General features: G+C 29.8%; 2 protein-coding genes across 6 annotated transcripts in view; both read left to right on the forward strand.

The window, feature by feature from the left end:
• On the forward strand, nt 1-2,258 carry O-fut2 (O-fucosyltransferase 2). Its single transcript, XM_029314006.1, has 8 exons — nt 1-194; nt 381-517; nt 590-715; nt 784-1,051; nt 1,131-1,323; nt 1,392-1,569; nt 1,740-1,869; nt 2,044-2,258. Exons 1-8 carry the CDS (start codon nt 49-51, stop codon nt 2,192-2,194), a joined length of 1,329 nt encoding a protein of 442 aa, XP_029169839.1. The 5' UTR covers nt 1-48; the 3' UTR covers nt 2,195-2,258.
• LOC114939590 (uncharacterized) overlaps nt 2,232-21,154 on the forward strand; it is a 26,674-nt gene continuing 7,751 nt past the window's right edge. The window contains exons 1-5 of one of the 5 annotated variants that reach the window (XM_029313963.2): nt 2,232-2,296; nt 2,380-2,667; nt 3,676-4,234; nt 6,072-6,382; nt 7,795-8,552. In XM_029313963.2, the coding sequence (XP_029169796.2) occupies nt 8,433-8,552 (120 nt within the window). In that variant the 5' untranslated portion in view covers nt 2,232-2,296; nt 2,380-2,667; nt 3,676-4,234; nt 6,072-6,382; nt 7,795-8,432. Of the gene's footprint in view, nt 2,297-2,318; nt 2,668-3,675; nt 4,235-6,071; nt 6,383-7,794; nt 8,553-21,154 lie in introns of those variants that run through there. The other 4 variants (XM_029313971.2, XM_029313947.2, XM_029313975.2 and 1 more) reach the window with 4 other exon arrangements.

Here is a 21,154-nt window from a genome sequence, read left to right on the forward strand (position 1 = left end):
TCAAAAACATCAAACTGTAAACGAAACAAATTTGCATGTAATTGGAAAATGCCTATCTTTCAAGTTCTGCATCTTGTTATTTTAATTTTTGCTTTTATCGTAAATGGCAACGAACTTGAATTTTGTGAAGTATCGGACAAATATGCTGGAAATTCGAAAAAATGTTCTATTCAAAACAACTTTTCGCAAAAACGGTTAGAATTGAAATTTTATATATGTAATTCATGTGACAGGAATAAAAAGTTTAAAATTGTTGAATTATTTTATTTTCGCGCGTTTAATTCTATTTTTTTTTAAAGAAACTTTGTTATTTATATATTCTCAATTTTTATTAATTTTTTTACATAGAGATTTACAATGTGATTTTTGTTTTTTTACAGTTATATCCTTTATGACATAAATCCTCCAGAAGGTTTTAATCTGAGAAGAGATGTATATATTCGTCTTGCCGTTTTTATTAAAAAATTAATTGAAAGAGATAAGAAATATCAGTGGCAACTAGTTTTACCACCATGGGGTAATATGAGAAAATAATACGTTTTATAGATTTTATAATTATTTATATTTATTGTGTTTCTTATATTTTTAGGTAATTTATATCATTGGCGACATCAGAATATGGGATTTCAAGAATATCTATTCTGGGGTAACTTTTTTGATATAACGAGCCTACAACGGTATATACCTGTTATTGAAATGTACAAATTTATAGAAGGTATATATTTGATTTATATATATGATATCATATTATATAAATAAAATTATAATAATTTGAATTTTCAGAGTATTCATCTGGAAGCAAAGAAATACAACTCGATAGTGTATATATTTTACAAAATGATGAAGAAATGTTTAAGACGGGTAAATTTGAAGATAAGAATGAAGTGAGTGAATGTACTGGTGATTCTTTAAAATACTATAAATTAAAACACCATACATACACTGGTCCATTTTGGGGCTATCATAATATTACAACTCAGAATGTCAAATGTCTCAAGTTTCATGGTACAGCATCCTATCTTTATCAGAATCTCAAACCAACACAATACAAGTAAATATATTTCTCTATTTTCTTTTAAAATAAAAAATAAAATTTTTACACTTTTATCAGAACATTTTTCTGTTTACAGATCAATAATGTTTGATCATATGGAAATTGCTCTGCATGATGAATATGGCTCTAAAGAATATTGGAAAGCCAGACGCAGCATGCGCTATAATTCTGAACTGTATAATATCGCGAAAAATTATAGAAAAACTTATCTGAATTCTACAGATGAGAATGACAATACAGATCGACCTGCAGATTGGACTAAAGAAAAGGTTGTTATATTAATTGTTATTTGTTTTTTTTATTAGTGATGATAAATTACTAATTATTTTAATTTTAGAGGCAGCGGAATGCAAGGGGCGGTCCATTTTTAGCAGTTCATCTTAGAAGACGCGATTTTATTATAAGTTACAAGGCGTCAATACCAACAATAAATGACGCTGCTTCTCAATTACGAGATAAAATGGATGAACTTGGACTAACAGTGTTGTTTGTTGCAACAGATGGGGAGGCACATGGTACATTTATTTTATTTTATAAGTTAAACTCTACTCTACATATTCTTTAAAATTGTCAAAAGATTTTTTAAACTTATATAAATTAAATAATATTATATGATATTTTATATGCTATTTATTATACATATATATTTAATTTATTATATATTAATTATATATGAAATTTCCAGAATTTGAAGAACTTAAGTCGTATTTACCTCAATACAAAGTCTTGAAATTTACACCGTCTGATTATGTAATGAATAAATTTAAAGACGGTGGAATCGCCATTATCGATCAGATAATTTGTTCATATGCCAGGTAAGCATATTTATATAATTGCAATTATATAAATATCTAATGTAATTATATAAAAATCAACTATGAGTTTAATTTTAATAATACAGGCTATTTATATTTATAAACTATTTTCTATAAACGCTTGTAAGATGCACAAGTTTGAAACAACTTTTTTTCTTTTTTTCTTGTAATTAGATATTTCATAGGTACGCCTGAATCAACATTTACATTCAGAATACAAGAAGATAGAGAGATTATTGGTTTTTTACCTGAAACTACATTTAATCAATTATGTAAGACTAATAAGAAATGTGCAACAACTGGGCAATGGAAGATTGTCTGGTGAAATATTAGCAAATAATTTGAATTTTTTTGTGCATACAATAAAATTCAACAATTTTTGCATTGAACAGTTTTCTGTTTTATTATGTATATAAACATCGATGAGGTATTGTTAATGTTAGAGAGTCAAGCATTAGAAAATTTTTATTACGGTATAATATATATAGTCAAATTGTACTCTGATTTCAGTATGAATCTCATTACCATTCGTCGATAAAGTTTTCATCGCAATTGGTTGTTAAATGTACTGCTAGATATCGCAGAGTCGAATTTAAATTACAACGAATTTTTATTCGCGAAAAGTTACTGCGATTATTTCAAGTGAAGTGTTAGATAATTAAAACACAATCTCCTGTTATATAACAATATATAACAATAAATGTTGCAATTTCGAACATCAAAAAATCGAAGTTAACGAATGAATAATACAATGGAAAAACCAGAACAAGTGTTGATGATCAGACGCACAGACAAATGGTAACTTTACTTTGAATATGTTTAATTTTACATTTGATTTAAGAATTGTATATATATACATATATATAATTGTTTATATAGTATAGATTTTTTAAGAAGATCTAAAGTCAATTTTTTCTATAATTATTATGCAATAATTATTTTCTCATATTTTATATACCGATAAACTACATAATGAGATTATGTGTATTTAAATTCTGAAGTAATTTTTCTGGTATATCTTTTGTGAAAAGAACAAATTCACCATACTGATAGACATAAAATGTAAATAATTTTTATTGAATTTGATTTATTGCGGAGAGAAAAAAAATGACTTGATTAAACTGTTATTTTACATATCTATATTTTGATATAAGGAAATATTAGAGAAAAAAGTTATTATATCAATTTATTTTTTATCTCTTTTTTGGAATCAATATATTTTGCCAATTATACAAGTATGTATACATAACTCAATATTATATATACATATATATACACAGTCTAAGACAGTATATATATGTCTAACACACAAGTGTGTGTATATATATATATATATATATATATATGTACACACACACACACACACATACATATATGTGTATGTATATGTATATATAACAAAAATATATATAAGCATAAAAATTATATAACAGATTTTTAACATGTTTAATTTTTTATTCAAGGAAACTAATAACAGTAATAACACATACATATTGTATGTGCGTGTACCTAAACTTATGTTCATTTTTACTAATATGATTTAAATTTTGATTTATATTTTATATATAATTTGAAATTTTAATGTTGGCCATATTTTACAAGTATATATTATATTATAATCAATGATTAAATTTAAATTGCATTGAAAAAAAGCATTAATCAGTATAAATAAGAATTGAGAAGGAAATTATATTTATATTTATTCTAAAAACAGAAAAAAATATTTTTAGCTCTCTTGTATCTTTTCTTCTCTACTAATATTCTCCTTCCTTGTGTGTGTGTCACCATATTTGGTGACCTAATTAGATAGTTGGAAAGTACAGTGTACTGCAGTTTATAACGCGATATTATTGCGGTGCAATGCGGCCACGATGTCGGCGAACGCGTTGGCGGCAAATTATCCGAGCAATTACCTTGGCGACCAGAAAAATGTCCGCAAAGGTGATAGTCGCAAACTCGAAGATTGAGACGTGCGAAAGAAACGTTCGAGCGTTTCTTCTTTTTTTTTTACACGACAGAATTATTATTATTTAACATATTGCCTCACAGATTACCTCAAAGATAAACAGATTATCTCACAGACAAACTATTGTTATTATTTTTAATTTTGCACAATTGACTGTAAAAAAATTTATTTGAGATTTTACAAAATGAAGAAGTTTGTTTAATGCTTTTTTTACTCTTTTGTTATATGTATATATGATGATATTATGATAATTATCATTGAAAACTTTTAACAATTTGTGACAGGATAATGAAGTATAAGAATTCGCTTATGTCGAATGGAATGCATGTAGATAGAAAAACTACTACTACTACTACTACTATGAAAAAGGAGTTTCTTGTCAAAGTGGTGAAACATGGAGTGAGTATAAAAAATTATATATAATTTTATATTAAGCGTCTATGTATTAAATTAATAATTTTTAAACAAACACAAAAACTATTTTTACAAAAAACATTGTAATAGGTTGAATAAAATTGATAGTAGATATCAGATAAATAAATAAGTAATTAGGTGTGTGTATATATATATATACTATAATTAAATAAATTGTTATTTTATATATTTAGATTTTAATATTGGAAATTTTAGAGAAAGGGCTATAAAAAAATATACAGTGTCAATTGATTTTTAGAAGAACAGAATAACAATAAAATCTCTTGAAAGAATCTCTTGCCGATTAATCGTTCGCTTCTGCACAAAAAGCAACGCATCATCAGCCCCTGTCAAAATACCAATAATAGGATGTACATATATCATAATCGCCTACACAACTGGATTACAAAACACCTTTCTAAAATACATATAGGTTTCTACGATAAATTTCTTAATTAAGTTTTATTCTGGGAAGTTATTTGATATTGATATTCGATTATTATTCTGTGATACTTTTATAATTTTTGTATGCTACTAAAAGGTTGAAAAGATCTCTCGATATATATAAGGAATCGCATGATTCTCGTCTCATTAAAATTGCTTCCGCTCCCTTTCATTCGAGTGAAACGCTTTTTAACGAGGATTCGTACACGTATACGGACAGGAAAGCCTCTTTCTCAAACATGATATAGTCGTACATATATCCACACAATACTTTTCACGTAGCAGACATGGCAGATGTCTCGTGATAAGTTTACGACAACGTTATGTTATCTTACGTAATGCAACTCTCTTAATGTCTTAATTGGTATTTTACAATTGAAAAGCATCATAACATCATAATTTCGTGATATCAAATTAATCAACAAATTGTACAAACGTTTTTTATATAATTATTTTACTTGATTTATTTTTTTAAATAGTTTTGTATGCTTTTTTCTTTATAACAAGTTTTTTATCTCATAATATTTAAAAAATTTTAAAGAAATAAGAAATAAATCAAATGGATTTAAAATAATGTCAATAACATATATCGACAAAATCATTTGCGCGTAAGACTTATATAAAAAATTGAAACATTTTTTGAAATATGAGAATATTTATATAAGATTTCAAAAGATCGAACTTATCAATCTAGTTGCAATCTTAAGAATCGATATAGACATAATCATAATATTGAGAAATGATATTATAGCGTCACACATCAATATTTTAATATAATTTAATTAAATGCAGTGTGATCGAAAGTAATCGACCAGCTTGAAATAATAAATCATGCAAACTTTTATATGAAAATTATTCTTGCTCTCGTTTAATTATTTATGTTTTCCAGATTTCGTAATGTGCCTTGAAAACTGCATATGCGACAACTTAGTACGCGATATTTAGAATGCAAATGATAGAAAATTAGCACGATAGATAGATAGATAAATAGTTTTATTTACAATAAAAACAAGTTTTGCAAAATGGGTTACTATATACCTATTATATAAGACTAAGTTTATGAGAATATGGATGTGCATTTTTTATTCATTTCGAGATTTTATTCAAGTCATAGTATCAAAAATAAAACTTTGCATACTTTGAGAATAAAATTATTTATCGAGTAAAAATTTTTATTATATTGCATTAAAATTATGAAGTTGTTTCACTGCTAAGATATTGATTTAATTATAATTAAAAAATGAAAACTTTTTTATTCAAGCTATGTCGAGTCTTCAATGCGTGATTGTATATCAAAATTTTATCCATTTAAATATATTTTTGTTTTTATTATAATTTAATTAATTTAAAAGATACTAAAAATATGGTTTTGTTCAAGTTTTCAGAGAGAAAGTCGACGCGCTCGCATTCAAGAAATTTGTCACCAGGATTAGTCAATCAGGTGGTGTATCTGAAGAAGTATTTGAAGATACTTTGATTAAATGTCGACGAGCTTTCCCGTGTCACGAATCCTTCTTTGAAGTGGGCAATCGATTCAAAACGAAACTCATACAATCGAGAGTGGAGAAAGGAAGATTTGTTGTAAACGGGCTCGTTTTCGTCGCCCGGAGCGATTCCGAGAGAATTTTAGCTGCTTAATCAGAAAGTAACGTTTCGTGACGATGACCAATGGACGCTGATCGTGAACGAGTACGTATCGCATGATCTTGATTCTCTATAATAACATCGCTGCATTCGTTGCGTACATCATTAGTCATCATTTTGTTGCACGAACCGGCTCTTCCCGTTGCTCTCGAGCACGCTTCGGTTGCTTCACGCGCTCGCTTCGTCCTCTAACTAAAATTCCAACATTTTTTCATTTGTAATGATAGGACTTTCGTAAGGCTTATGCTAACACTCTATATTCGTGATGATATAAGATCCAATAGAGACCTCGGTATTTTCATTTTATATTAGTTTATCACCGTGGCATCATTATCAGTTTATATTATACCTGTTAAGAAAAGGGTTTGAAAATATTATAAAGTGTATTTATTACGAAGAAATATATATCTTTACATGAGGTCATAAAAGCATCAAGTACAATTTGTAAGTTAATCGACGTAATAATTTTATTAAAATTTATATAATGCAAAAGCGAAAGGAAACATTTAAAAGAATAATGCACATTAATAAAGCGGCACATTTCTGCGAGATTATTTTGCCAGGCTGCGAATAAAATTATGTTATATTATGCGCAGGAAGCGTTGCACGAAAAAAGCACCTTTAAAACAGCACGTCGCGCAATTGCTTGTTCTTCGGAACATTGTTTTGGACGGAATTGTATAATGAACCGCGATATCCGTTTAAGTTTTCCGCTCGATCTCGATCGGTGTTAAGTAATAAGTTGTGCGGGCGGATAAAATCCAAGGATTATTTTATATAATGTCTTTCGATCTCGTTTATTTAGCGATGAAGAAATATGAAATACGGAATACGAAAGAATTTTTTGTCGCTTCAATTATCGCCACGATTAAACAACTGCTTCTTGCGAATGCCTATTCTTTGATCTTCCGAAAGTTTATTGCGAGTTATTAAACTGAAGCGTGTCACTTTCTTATTCTATGTATATATAATTTTATTCACGGATATATTTTATGTAATGGCAAAAAATATGTGCGCAAAATATAGTCGAGATATTAATTAGGATACTAATAAAAACAATTTTTTTATTAGTTTAATTGAAATGCAACAATAGAACAATATTTTTATTGTGTGAAACGATGAAAAATTGAATTAAACAGTTATTAAGAGATTGCAAGTTATATACATATAATAATTTTCACACACTTGCGAATATAAATTACGTACGATTACACGTTTTTTCTCTTTTTATACATACATAGATAATAAATATTATATATTGTCAAAATAATCTCGTGGCCAAGCTGAGTAATTTTTTGTTAAATTTTAACATGTACTTTGAAGCGTTTCACTCAAAGTATATATGCTTAGTTTAAAGATTCTTTGATTCTCTCGATTGATGTTATTGTACGCGCGCGAAGAAAGCTCTCTCTCTCTCTTTCTTTCTGTGTTTTTATCTCATCTAATCGATATTACAGAGCATACCTGGTCGGAGGAAAATTGACCGAGAGAAGAAGTGGGTTCCTTGTTCGTAACGTTCACCGCGTTCTACCTGGTGGCCGTCTCTCCCACCTGGCGGACCGCGAGAACTCTTCCCAGATCGGAGAAGTAAAACTCTCGGACGTTTTCTGATCTTCAACAGTCCCGAACTCGTTCTCGTCGACGTGCGAACTCATTAAACCCAGCTGGCAGCCTTTTCCTGATCTCTCTCGTCTCTTCCTAAATCGGGAAGGAAGGAAGGAAGAAAGGAAGGAAGCTGCGCTAAAATTCAATGCTGGTGTGTGTCTTGGAAGACGCGCAAAGGCGAGAATTTCTTCCGCGCCATTAGACGAGAACACGATACTGATAAGATCGAAGAAATTAAAACAAACGTGAAGACAATAAGGAGAACGTCGTCCGATCTCAGCGAGATAGTTAAAAGAAAGGTGAATCTCATTTTCATTTACGAGGATCGTAAATAACAACCGAGATTACTGAGAGTATTCGTAAATTAATACAAGAGAATTCTGAGACGTAAAATCGAAATTGGTGAAATTCGAAGAAGAATACAACAGGTGCTTTTCCGTCGTAGTGTGAACGTCGAGATTGAGAGGCAGAAGGAAAACTATTTTCCGCGATGAAGCAGCGATACTTGTGCTTTTTATGGACCGCGTTGATACTGAGGGTGGGCACCTTCGTAGCCGCTGAAGTTGATCCTCCGATTTTGAATCCCGATTTGTCGTCGCATTTTCAACAGGTGAGTAAGAAAGCAATATATTGAATATATATCTATATTCAATTCTTTATTCGTCCCCTAAGGGATTGAAGGCGCTTTTGAAGGAGCGTTCCCCAACCTTACAAACTCTTACAATATATATCTATATATATTGTTATTAAATGAGATTGGAATTAAAACGAGGAAAATTCATTTATAATATTTATTCGTTGCAACTAACTTAAACTTATTGTTAGTCGAAAAATGAGGGATTTACTTAGAGCGACGATTTTCGAGAGAATTACTTTCATTTTCTTTAATGAACTCTATCGCTTTAGCTGTAAACTTTCCCTTGTGTCAAAAAACTTTCTTCAAATGGCTGGTAAAAATTTACATAACGGAAGTAATTGAATAAAAGCCATGATAATATTCATCTCTAATCTTTCGCACACTTAATCGTGATTCGAATTTGTGTTACAATTTTAATAGACGAATTAGCATTAATATATAATATTGCAGACTCTTGTATTAATTTTTACCAAGAAAATGCAATTTTACATTATTTAAAAAAAACAGAAAGTCTATAAATATGAAAATATAACGCACTATTCTTCGCACCTTATTGTTAGTCGAGTCGATCATGAGATGATGGGATAACACAAAGTGGAAGTTATTCGCAATTTCACAGTACATTAATTCGCGTATCATGACTCCAAATTGCTCGGTGATAAAATAAAATCGATCATTTCCATGCTCACATTTAAAAATCGCCAATTTATAGTGATAAACTCGAATAAATGCAAACGAAAAAAATACGTAGGGAAAGCCAATATATTGAAAATTGTTTCATTATTTTTATATTTTATAACCGTGAAACTTTTATTTATAACAAAATTAATTTGAGCAAAAAATCTGTTTTTACTCTTCATAATAAAATGAATGTAGAAGTACATGATAATCTCTAAATTATTATAAATAATATAGCAGATATAAATCAAAATACTCTAAGTAAAAAAATAATAAAATTAATGATTTCGTAGAGATGAAATTATCTCTAGCTATATTATTTTGATTATAACAGTTGCAAAGTTATTGTATTATATTGCATATGCATCTACTCTTTATGAGATTAAGAGAAAATATTAAATAATATCTTTCGATGAGATCGGTTCAGACGTCTGATGACATCAAAGATGACATCAATCATCATCATTCTCACGCGCGTTTCCTCAATGTGCGCTTTAACGTTTGATTGAATTTGCGTTTCGAAATTTCTCCGTAGATTCGCTTTAATAATTCCGCGAGCACATAGATCACTCGAATATATGCAGATTTAATGAAATTGCTGCGCCTGACGTAACCGGATCGTTGCCAGTGCGCCTATTGCATCGCGAATCCTCGGGGTATCTTTCTCGACAATCTCAGTGAAATTTCACTGAGCAAGATGGTATAATCGTATATGCAAAAAGGGAAAGAAAAGAATCACGCTTTGCATTAATTATGCTTTTCATTCGTCTTCTCTCATGAGGACGAACGAGCTAATCATTCTCGCGTCTCACACTCGAAACTTGAACACTGCTTTATTAATTATAGCATCAAAAATTTTTACTTAATTAAATTTACTTGTATTTTATTGTAATTAAAGTTTAATAAGATATACCTATATTAATTTACTCTATTTTCATCGTTTAATGCGTTCTTTTACAAGCTTGCCTTCGAAAAAAATATTTATATCAATTGCTCGATTAATTTAGCCATTTCTTTAGCTCCTCGTAGATCGAACTGATTAAGTAGAAACTCGAAGAATATAAGAAAACAACAGATTGCACGCATTGAAAGTAGAAACGAGCGAATGCTCACCCACTAACAGAGTGACTTTTGACCCCCTATCTGGTTTCTCTCTTCTATCGCATCTTTTACGCGTCTAGTTTAATACGTTCCATTTTGCATATTTTCTTCTTTTGGTGGTTTTTCATTCTAATTACTAAATTTCTCTCTGAAATCGATTTTCATTCGGATTTTATAGGGAACGCTGTATGTGAAATTGCATATTATAGGATTCTATAATTTCGAGTTAAAAAGAACTCAAACAATTTTTAATAAGCACATATACTTTGAGAAAATATTCCTTAGATGATAAATTCCAATTATCGAATTTATATGATAAATGTGTAGAAACTTGTATTATAGAAAAGAAGAGTTTCTTAATGCTTCAATCGTTTTTATTATAATATAAATATCAATATAATATAAAATAAAAATATAAATATATAAATATAAATAATATATATTAATATAATATATATAAATATATAATATAAAAAGTCTCTCTCTTCGTTCTCTGTTGTAATTTCAACAACTTTTACATATGTGAAATGAAAGAATTTTACATAAATAATTTCTCTGTATTAAATTGATTCGCTTTAAAGGGAAGCATTCCTTCTTTCTCGGAAGATAATTGTCGTTAATCGAGAAGGTATATCGGAAGTGGATCCAAACGGTGTGGAACGATCGGAGAACCTTTCACTTGGGCCACCGAGAAAACGTTCAAGTTTCCATGTATGGTGCATGCAGAGTATTCCATGCGCGTATAAGAGGAAATATGTATATATATGACGGATATTCAAGCTGAAGTAGCTTCCGGTTTGTCTCCTCTTCCGAGACGCTCTCGGACGATGTACTCCGTGTACCCACACACTGCGTATAAACAAGAACTTTCTAATGCGTGAACAACGAGAAAACGTCTTTGTCGAAGAAGAGGAATATCTCTCTATCTGATTAGATATACAACCGATATTTGCTATAACGTAACGCACGCTTTGCTTGAGTAACGACATGATTATCCTCGCATAATGTTTGTTAGAAATTGCGTATTATATTTGTCGCTATATTCCTCTCTCATTTCATAATCTCATTTTTATATCAATTATTTTATTTTATATAATTATTTTATAACAATTAATTTTAAAGATTGTTTAAAAAATGTATTCTAAAATAATACTATGAGTATATAACGAAAAGTTATATATATAATATAATTTTTTTGTGATTTTTTTTTGGTGAAGAAATAATTAAAAGTTAAAACGCGCAATACATTCTACGCGGACTTTTGTAATTTATATAAGAGCTTTTTAGTCTTACATTTTGACTTATTTAATCTTCTTTGACTACGTCTAGTATTTACATTGAATTGTCTTTTGAGATAGCAAAATTATATAAGTGCAAATATATTTATTATTATTTTGCAACAATTTTCTGGCATCTGTTAGAGATTGTCTTTAAATCACAAATCAAGTATAGCTCGGTATGCAGGTATGCAAAAGCAATTTTTCTCATTGTGTTTCTTCATTCGTTAAAATGGTGCTCCAATTGCCGCGATTTTACTATTCTTATTCCATATATATTTTTCTTGTCGAGGAAAACATTTAGAGCATATCGAGAATAAATATGCGTGCAGAGATACAGAATTGCATTTGTAAATATGATTCTACGTGCGTGTGAAAGGATATGCATTTGTTAAAATATATCAAAGCATCGCGTAGAATAGCAAATATATGGTAAAAAGTTATTTCAAAATACATATATATATTCACATATATACGATTCAAAAGAATTATCTGCGCGTATATCCGTTTCTATTGTCTTTCTGAAATGATTTCCGCTCATAATACGAAATATATTCTTTAAATCCTCTCTCTTTTAAATTTCGAATGAATGTATTAAGAAATTGCATCACATCTGCTGGTCGATGATCGATTTCGCGAGGAAATATATCTAATCTTTCCGCGATCTTTGCTCATTCGAGGACAAAGTGAGATCGAGGCAAATATACAGGACAATGGGTGAAGGTGAAGGATGCTACGTGATCTTTCACTTTCTCCAGAAACCTGTCTCTGAGAATATCAGAGCGAACACGGCGCGAGCAAAAATTCGTTATTTTGTGGGAAATAGTCGTTGAGCAGATGTAATTAATTTCTCGAGCGAGAGGAAATTACGCAATCTATTATTAGCTGGAAATCTTGCGAATGCTTCTTCTATATGTATATATGTATATATGGAATAGAATAGAGCGCGTGTGTGTCGGAAAGAAATCGGTATCAACAACTATCTTAAGTGAAAAATCCATTATTCTTTTTAATGAAATTAATTATATACGACGCATCGGTTTATCGCGGAATAATCGCCGATTATATCAAACTACTAATTACATTTGCGCACGCGGTTGTTGTCCAATTAAACTATTGTCCAGACCGCGCATATTTAAAATCGCGATAACGCAAAGCGGGATAATGCGGAAGAAAGGCTGACTTTCATCTCGCAAATATATATATGCGTCGAGTATTTCGAATATAACGACTGTTTGTGAAATAAACGCGATAATTAGAAGAATTTTTTAATTATAACTTCGACGAGAATGAGACATCCGATTTACCTCTCTTAATCGTTTCGATCGTATCTGTAATAATGTTCCTTTATATACTTTAGTTTCGCACAATCACGTCAATTACGTGGTAGCATATCGATAATCGAATCTATAATTATAAGACAATTTAGCTGCAATCGTAGAACGTGTCTCTAATTTGCGCAGCCAGTCTTTCGCGTAACGTTGCAGATTGTAATCGTAAAACGAACAAATTATCAGTTGGCCAATGCGATCTGCTTCACTTTACGTAAACGTTGTTTAACGAAATATCCCGTCGCGATAGAGAGGAGTCCACTATTACTATTTATTTCGACACATCACACCGGACGAATCTTTTGCACGCGAACCGTCTTTGCGATCTTACGCAAATCTTCACGTTTATAATGTCCTCCACAAACTCAAAATTACAAAACGCAACGATATGATCATTTATAGTAATGCGTATAAATTACAATATGCGGCTGTGTTTAGATTTTCTCTTAGAAATATCTATTATATATTACCTATATATTTTACAACAAGCAAAATTATCATTTGCAGCTATACTTTGAAAATTCATCTTGCATTTGATCACTATCTTTCTTGCAACAGCTCATCTCAAGGTTTATTGTAAGAAGCATTTTTTTTGTTTAAGAAAGGCATAAAAAAATACCTCTTTTCTCAGAAAGTATCAGGATTATTATAACCGGGTTTTTACCAGTTTATTATATGTATATTTGTAGTAATATAAAGGTAAAATTTTTATTGAAAAATATTTAAAAATACGCTGATGTTAGATGCTGTTGCGTTTTACGGTACCCAATCATGTGCAATTTGTATGACTTATTTAAAACAAAAATAAATCTTGTGTGTCTCTTAAAATATACTAAGAAATCTAGTCTTTGTCGTAAGATTTTTTTTAACAGAAAAACGATAAATAAAAATTTCTTATGTTTAAATAAGTGTCATTTTACAAATATTCCGAATTTTAAAAATTCGCTACGACAAAGACTAAATTTATCTGTATATTTTAAACAATAATATATCTGCTACATTTTTTAATATTTTTCAATAAAAATTTTACCTTACATTACTAAATATATACATATAATTGGACTAGTAAAACCTCATTTTAATAATCCTAATACTTTTTGAGACAAAAATTTATGAATATTATATAGGGCTATTTTTTATACTTTCCCCTTAAGCCAAAAGTTGTTGGGTATTAATTTCTCGTCATATCTTGTCTCTTTAGGCCTTGTCGAACATGCTTGCTCGTAGCTCGAAATTAATTGAAGTTTAATAGAAGTTATGGTTGAATTAGAATGATGGAGTTACGAAGTAATTAATAGAAGTTTGGGTTGGGATGGAAAGGGGAAATATCTTGGACGTTATTACCGCATCGTTTCACTTTCTTTCAGAAAAGTCGATTTAACGACCTGCGCTCGATCGCTATAATTGGTATATACGTGCTAATAACCGGCGATCAAACGCTATTCGAGATAGATAATGAACGATCGAAGAGAACGTTACGAGTAATACGTCACGTAAGGATACAATACTTATATCGGTATATATAAGAAAGTTATGTTTACCGATCAATCTTGCAATGAGGAACGATGAACGAATGTTAGTAAAAAGAAGGTGTAATTGTGACGTTGCATCGACTTTCCTTAATGCTTCTCGCAACATTAATTTCGAAACAGTATATATATCTTAATCTCCTACTATTTTGCCTGAGAATTTTCAATTAAAAAAATAGGAGATATATATTTGATTGGACATTTTTTATTATATGTAGAAAAATAATTATTTTTCTTTCATTGAAAATTATTATATTTTATTTATCTCTCGGGATGAGTCTTCTTGAAATTCGAATGGAAAGTGAAACTATAATATTTCAGTTTTTATAAATGGAGATACGGTGTGTTGCGTCGTCCTGTGATTGTCCAATTAATCAATTTCTCCTCGGTAGGATATAAAACAAAGGTCAGATCTTTTTCTTTTCTTTTTTTTCCTCATTGACTTTTACTATTTGATCCGCGTGTTATGCAAATACGTAAAAAAATTATATTTTGGTGTCGGCAAATTATTTTGATTTGATATCAATTTGTTTCAAATCGAATTTATTATTTATCTCATTGAATTGAAATATTATATACCTAATGCACAATTTTTGTATTTTACACGAGCGATTTTTTTCAGGCTCTGATAAGAATTTTTCTAATTGAAATATTAAAAAATGTCACTAATTGTGCGAAATTTGTTAATCGCATAGGAAATGTATCACAAATATATTTAATGACTCGGCGGTAAAAAAAAGGCACATGAATAGAATCCGCGAAGCTTCGAAAGTGTAATTTCTTGTATATAGCGTGCAAAATTTTCCGGATAAGTGTTTCTGGTCGATCGGATATTTTCTACGAATGCTTTTCTTTTTCCTCTCGTTCGTGCGCGAACGATTGCCTTAGAAATCGCTTCTGATTTTCATTCTTTCTCACGTGGAAATCGCACTAAAAATACATTATAGGCGGTTTCTGGGGTAATGACAGTGAAACGGAAAGTGCGAATTCCAACTGACCCCGAGGTCAAGTTTCTCTCGTCGATCCTCCTCGGCAAAAGGACACGCCGCTAATTGTCTCAGAGAGAAATTTCCATCTATTAACATTCAAGTATTAGAATCGAGAAGAAACTAGTTAATATAGTAGTATAATAATCTCATATTGTCGAAATTTGATTGAGCGAAATTTAATGTAGAAATTCTTCTTCAAACGCAAATGAACGGTAAATGAGAATTAGCTTTTTATTTTTATTTGCTTGGGAGGTGAACTTGTGAGAAAATTATCGCAGATTTTTTGGTATCAATAATTTGATCGTTTAATTACAAAAATGCTTCATTACACTTTCTTTATTTTAAAACTCAATTTACTTTAACATTATATAGTATATAGTAATCGTAACTGTATAGCAATAATTATTATTTGTTGTGTATTGGTTTTATAATTAAAACAATATATAATAAAAACAACAAATTAACCCCTTTTTTATACAGCGCAGAAAATAGAAAAAAGAAATTTTTGTATAAAAAGACATTACAATATTTTAGCTAAACAAGCGAAATAATATGAAATAATCCGATTAAATATATTGCTTTCGTTGATAGGAGATATTACGAAATATAGTCTGCCATTTAACGTAATAGCTATAATCAAGAAGCTTCTTTATGAAGAAGAAGCGATGAAACGCTTCAAACTTGCTTTTCTTTCGGCCTTTCTTTTTGCAGAAAAGTGAAGGAACGCACATAAGTTGCATAAGCGACTTCGGTACTTTATATCAGTTAGTGAATGCACACCTTCAATCGCGCATGCCAACAAATTATGCAACCACGAGTATAAAATGAGAGTAGTGTAGCGATTGCCAATATTATCTATCTATAATATTCTAATTTTCAATCACTTTGTGTATACAGGCACAGAGTTGAGCAATAATTGCAAAAAAGTCTGATATCGGAAGTAAAATGTACATGTTCTTATTCTCTTTAAATTTCCCCGAAAAATGCAAAATGTCTTCAGCTATTTCTCTTGTAAACTTTTAAGCAATATGCTTTATAGGTGAATTAAATTAAATCAACTACGAAATAGTAATCATAAAAAGAATTTGCGCACGTATCGCTTATAACATGAGTTACAATTTACAGTAACATCAAGGAAGTCGCAAGCAAAGCTAGTTTATAAAACTCTACATGAGTAAAAAAAGATGTAGTTCACTAATAAATAATATAAGCAATAAAAGTTTAATATGAAATATAAACTGATTAGAAAGTAAAAGTTTTAAGAACCAAATTAATTTAGATCTTCAGCAGAAATAAACAGTACATATATCTCAAGTAATTAATCTGAAATAACGTAGAAGTGAAACTCTACACTAGAACTTTGAATAAAATGACATAGTTAATTAGATAAAAATAATAAAAGCAATAAAATTTATTATTTGTTATTTATCAATGTAACGAACCTTACTTTAGTACTAAAAGCAATAAAAATTTAATACGAAATTTAAACAGATTAAAAAGTCAAAGTTTTTAGAACCAAATTAATTTATCCAAATTATTATAAAATCTTGAAAATTAGGGAAAATGTGTTTTTATCCCATAATAAGAATATAATAATAATCAATTTAGCGAATGAGGAAAGCAGAAATAAATTTGTATAACGTCAAACGTGAAAAGAAAAATACGTTGCATATCTCTAAAATTATCAATCTGAAATAATGTAGATGTATATAGAATTCTACACTACAACTCTGAATAGAAAGATATGGTTCACTAATAAATAATAAATAATAAAAATTTAATATGAAATTTAAACACAGATTAGAAAGTCAAAGTTTTTAGAACCAAATTAATTTAGATCTCGAAAATAGGAAGTGCACTTTTATCCTATAATAAAAATTTAATCATAGCAATCAATTTGACGAGTGAGGAAAAGCAGAAGTAAATTTGCATAACGTCAACGTAAAAAGAGAGATACAGTACGCATGTCTGAAATTATCAATCTGAAATAAATAACGTAGATGTGTGCGGTTTCTTGCGACTATATATAAACCGTTCGTATCTATGCGATGCACGATCATCGTAAAAGCCAAGTGCAGTCCGGTGGCTGAGAGTTTCCCACAGCTGGAAAAAAAAGGAGAACGTTTATTCTAGTCGCTAGGTTTCTCAGCTCCTTTTCTCTACGAGTGTTATAAACACACCCGAGCTGTTCCTTGATCTTTGAATTGCCGAGAAAACCGATAATCGCTTCGAGCAAGTAAGAGGAAAGTAATGACGTTATATGCTTGGAATGAATTATATATTCCATTTCCATTTCCTCTATCGCATTTTCTTCCGAAAACCATTATACATGTTATATAATGATCGATGATATTATGATATTAGATTATATTGTTACATATATTATGATATTATATTATATTATTATATATGTTATATAATTATATAATTCACAATACCTCTTAAAAAGTAAACAGATTTAATGGATATGTAAAAGCTAAACGATGAGTTGTTTCATATTTGATATATGCAAGGATTTTTTAATTACGAATTAAGCTGAACGACTGCAAAAAAGAAACACAAAATTTTTCGTTTAATTTTAAGTGATTGCTATTTTGAATTATAATAATTTTCAATTTAATAAGTTATAATATGATTTGTGTGTTTAATGTTGAAAATGAAAAAGCTTCAGACTGATGAGTTAAACATCGCAATTATTACTCAAGATCTTTGGTAGAGTTATTAATTGTCAAAGCCTTCTGTGTGTTTACAGTGGAGAGAATTTTCCAAACTGTGATAGCAATAACTGTTCGCAATTACGATCTTGAAGCTCTCGAAAGTGAGAGGATTTCTCACGTTAATTCGCATTGTGGTCAGCTTGCTCTCTTTCTGTATACGGAAACTGTTCTAAATGCGATGATATTAAGCCACGTGTGATATATCTATCGTGTCATGTACTGAAACTTCTTTACACGATTCGCGATTTCTAATATTTATTCCCAAGTGAATGCGAATGTATCCGTTTGTTCAAGTATTTGATTTAATCTCATTATATTCTATTTTACATTGCCTTGTTTAATTCAGATGATAAACTGTCAATGCAAAATATTATTAGGATTGCATTTATTCGTTTTTTTAAGCATCTTTCAAATATATATAAGAATTTAGATAACATTGTCTTCACGTTCGAACATCAAAAATATTCTTCTTATTAATTAAAATTATCTTTACGATAAAAATAAAATGTTTTCTTTTTTTTGTTATGTACTCATATATTTGTTTTCAATAAGGTTTTTTTCATAAATCTCATTTGTGGGGAAAGTAGTTGGAGTTTTTTTTAGTACTTATTACTTCCTTGTCATAAAAAAATTATAAATATTTATTGAATCGAAGAGGGAATTGGACGCGATTATGGATTTCCGCAAAATCCAAATCTGCGTGGTGAATCGTCAAATGGGGTGCCCCGTCATTCTTACTACAGTATTCCAAAGTTTCTCTGTGAAGATGCCGTCACTTTCTAGGCCTCAATTATCTTCCACAGAGGCAAACTATTTCTCGAGGCGATCGTACAAATTGTCAGGTGGCTCATTTGCAACTATGACAGAGAAAGAGAGAGAGAAAGAGAGAGAGAGATTCAATTCCAGAAAAGACATTAAAAATTCTTTTGCTGCTCGAAACGCGCACGTTTCTCGGCGTTATTTACGTCCTTCTCCTTTCACAACGTTTTTAATATTCCAACTGTTTTGCATGCTCCGAAATGCGAATGGTTTTTTTTGTCATGGCATGGAAAATGGCACAAATAATAGAAAGCAATAGGAATTCGCGATTTCTTGATGCGCAACTTAATCGATCGAAATCGAGTGAGCTCTCGAAGATTACTTCTTTTTTTATCTTTTTACAGAACCCAGATTTACCATTTTTAGTGAGCTCGAAGTGCATACACCGCGAAATGCAAAAATGGAAAAAATATATAGATTATGCATAATCGCAACATCCTTGTAACACTTAACAAATATTGCGCTAAAACAATACACAATTTTTTTAAATTTTTCAATCAACTTCTAACGACGCTCTCGCGATCATTGACATGATACAAAAAATGTACTACGTTATTTATCATTAACGTTAATCACTTTGAAGAATTGAGATTGTATAGCCCCGATGAGAAACAGATTGCAACTTGCGAAATGCAATCGTGAATGACTTTAAAAACTACTCGCAATGTCCTCGGGCTAAATAATCTCGTCACGGTATTTGAAATTGAACTAGTACATTATTGAAACTGTATTATTGAAATCAGTATAAATAACTTTATATTTGTTTAATTCAAAAAAAAAAAATTATTTGACATGTGAATTTATCAAAAATTGTGTATGCAAATATATAGTAGAATTATTTTAACACGGTACCAATAATAATCGATTGTATAATGAAAGCTAATGATAAAACCTGAAATATTTTGTCACAAATTAGCGAATTTACATTTGATTTAAACTTTTTCTATATATTAGTTAGTTATATATTAGATTTTAAATCATCTTTAATGTTTTTTGATAATTTAGGAAAAATCATATTATATTAGATGTATTTTTCTTAATATTTAATAATAAACGACGATATGTCGTATTATTTAAATAATTTAAGATTGACATAGAAAATTGCATAGAAAATTACAAATAGCATATTTGCTGACATGCTTTAAAATTGAAATTCATGAGAAGGATGTTTATATTATATTTCACTCTTTTCACGATATTGAAACCATTATTTTAATCGTCAATTTATTCCAGATCTTTTCTACAAATAAAAATTAAAAACTTGTTAGAAATACCACATTTTGCTTTCGACAATTAAAGTGATTTAAATGAAAGTGAATTAAAACGTGGCAACTCTATAGTAATGATTATCATAATAAAATATAATTGAATATATAACAGTCAAAAATTTATATAACAATATTTAACATGATTCTTCTTTCTGAAGAAAAGAAAAAGGATGAAATATGAATATTTTATAAATGTTACAGCTGCAAAAAAATGCGGAATGTTGCAAATGCGGATATCGACTGTGAAATTGTTATATAAAGAACTAGTATATATTCATACACACACACACACACACACACACACACACACACACACATATATATATATATATATATATGTATATACGCCGATAAATCCATTCGAACATGATATATATGTATATAAGTTGTTATGTGTGCGAAAGGCGCGAAATGGAAACTGCAGTAGGTCGCACTTTCTCGAGAAGACACGAAGACCTGTCCCACAACAGGTCCACGACGGCAGAAGGCACCCGAGAGAAAGGGAGATCGAACAATGCTTCTCTTAATTATGGCCATCTTGATTATTCACGTCTTTCTCGTACGCATAATAAAAGAAACAATGAATTTGAGAGCGCACTACGCTAAGTCTTGTATAGCGATAATAGCACCGATAATAGCAGCGATAATGGAACCAATAAACAGGAATTAGCGAGCTTGTGATATATGGATCGGAGAAGTGAAATCTTTAATAAATTTCTAAATTTATTACATAGTACAACATATGTATACATATATAAGAGCTACAGCTGACTCTTGACTTATTAAAAGTTGTTGATACAAAATGTTGTCTATTATTAAAATTTGAGAATTTATTCAATTTTACAATACAAAGACTCGTCATTGGG

This window comes from Nylanderia fulva, unplaced genomic scaffold (genome assembly GCF_048542155.1).
Source record: "Nylanderia fulva isolate GAGA-0341 unplaced genomic scaffold, ASM4854215v1 Scaffold6, whole genome shotgun sequence".
In the NCBI taxonomy this organism is placed as follows: domain Eukaryota; kingdom Metazoa; phylum Arthropoda; class Insecta; order Hymenoptera; family Formicidae; genus Nylanderia; species Nylanderia fulva.

What these genes read in the sequence shown, in the direction of transcription:
- O-fut2 (XM_029314006.1), top strand. Translation starts at nt 49, where the DNA reads ATGCCTATCTTTCAAGTTCTGCATCTTGTTATTTTAATTTTTGCTTTT. An exon ending in AATGTACAAATTTATAGAAG is followed by an intron (nt 716 to 783) that starts GTATATATTTGA and finishes TTGAATTTTCAG; the next exon opens with AGTATTCATCTGGAAGCAAA. An exon ending in CTCAAACCAACACAATACAA is followed by an intron (nt 1,052 to 1,130) that starts GTAAATATATTT and finishes TTCTGTTTACAG; the next exon opens with ATCAATAATGTTTGATCATA.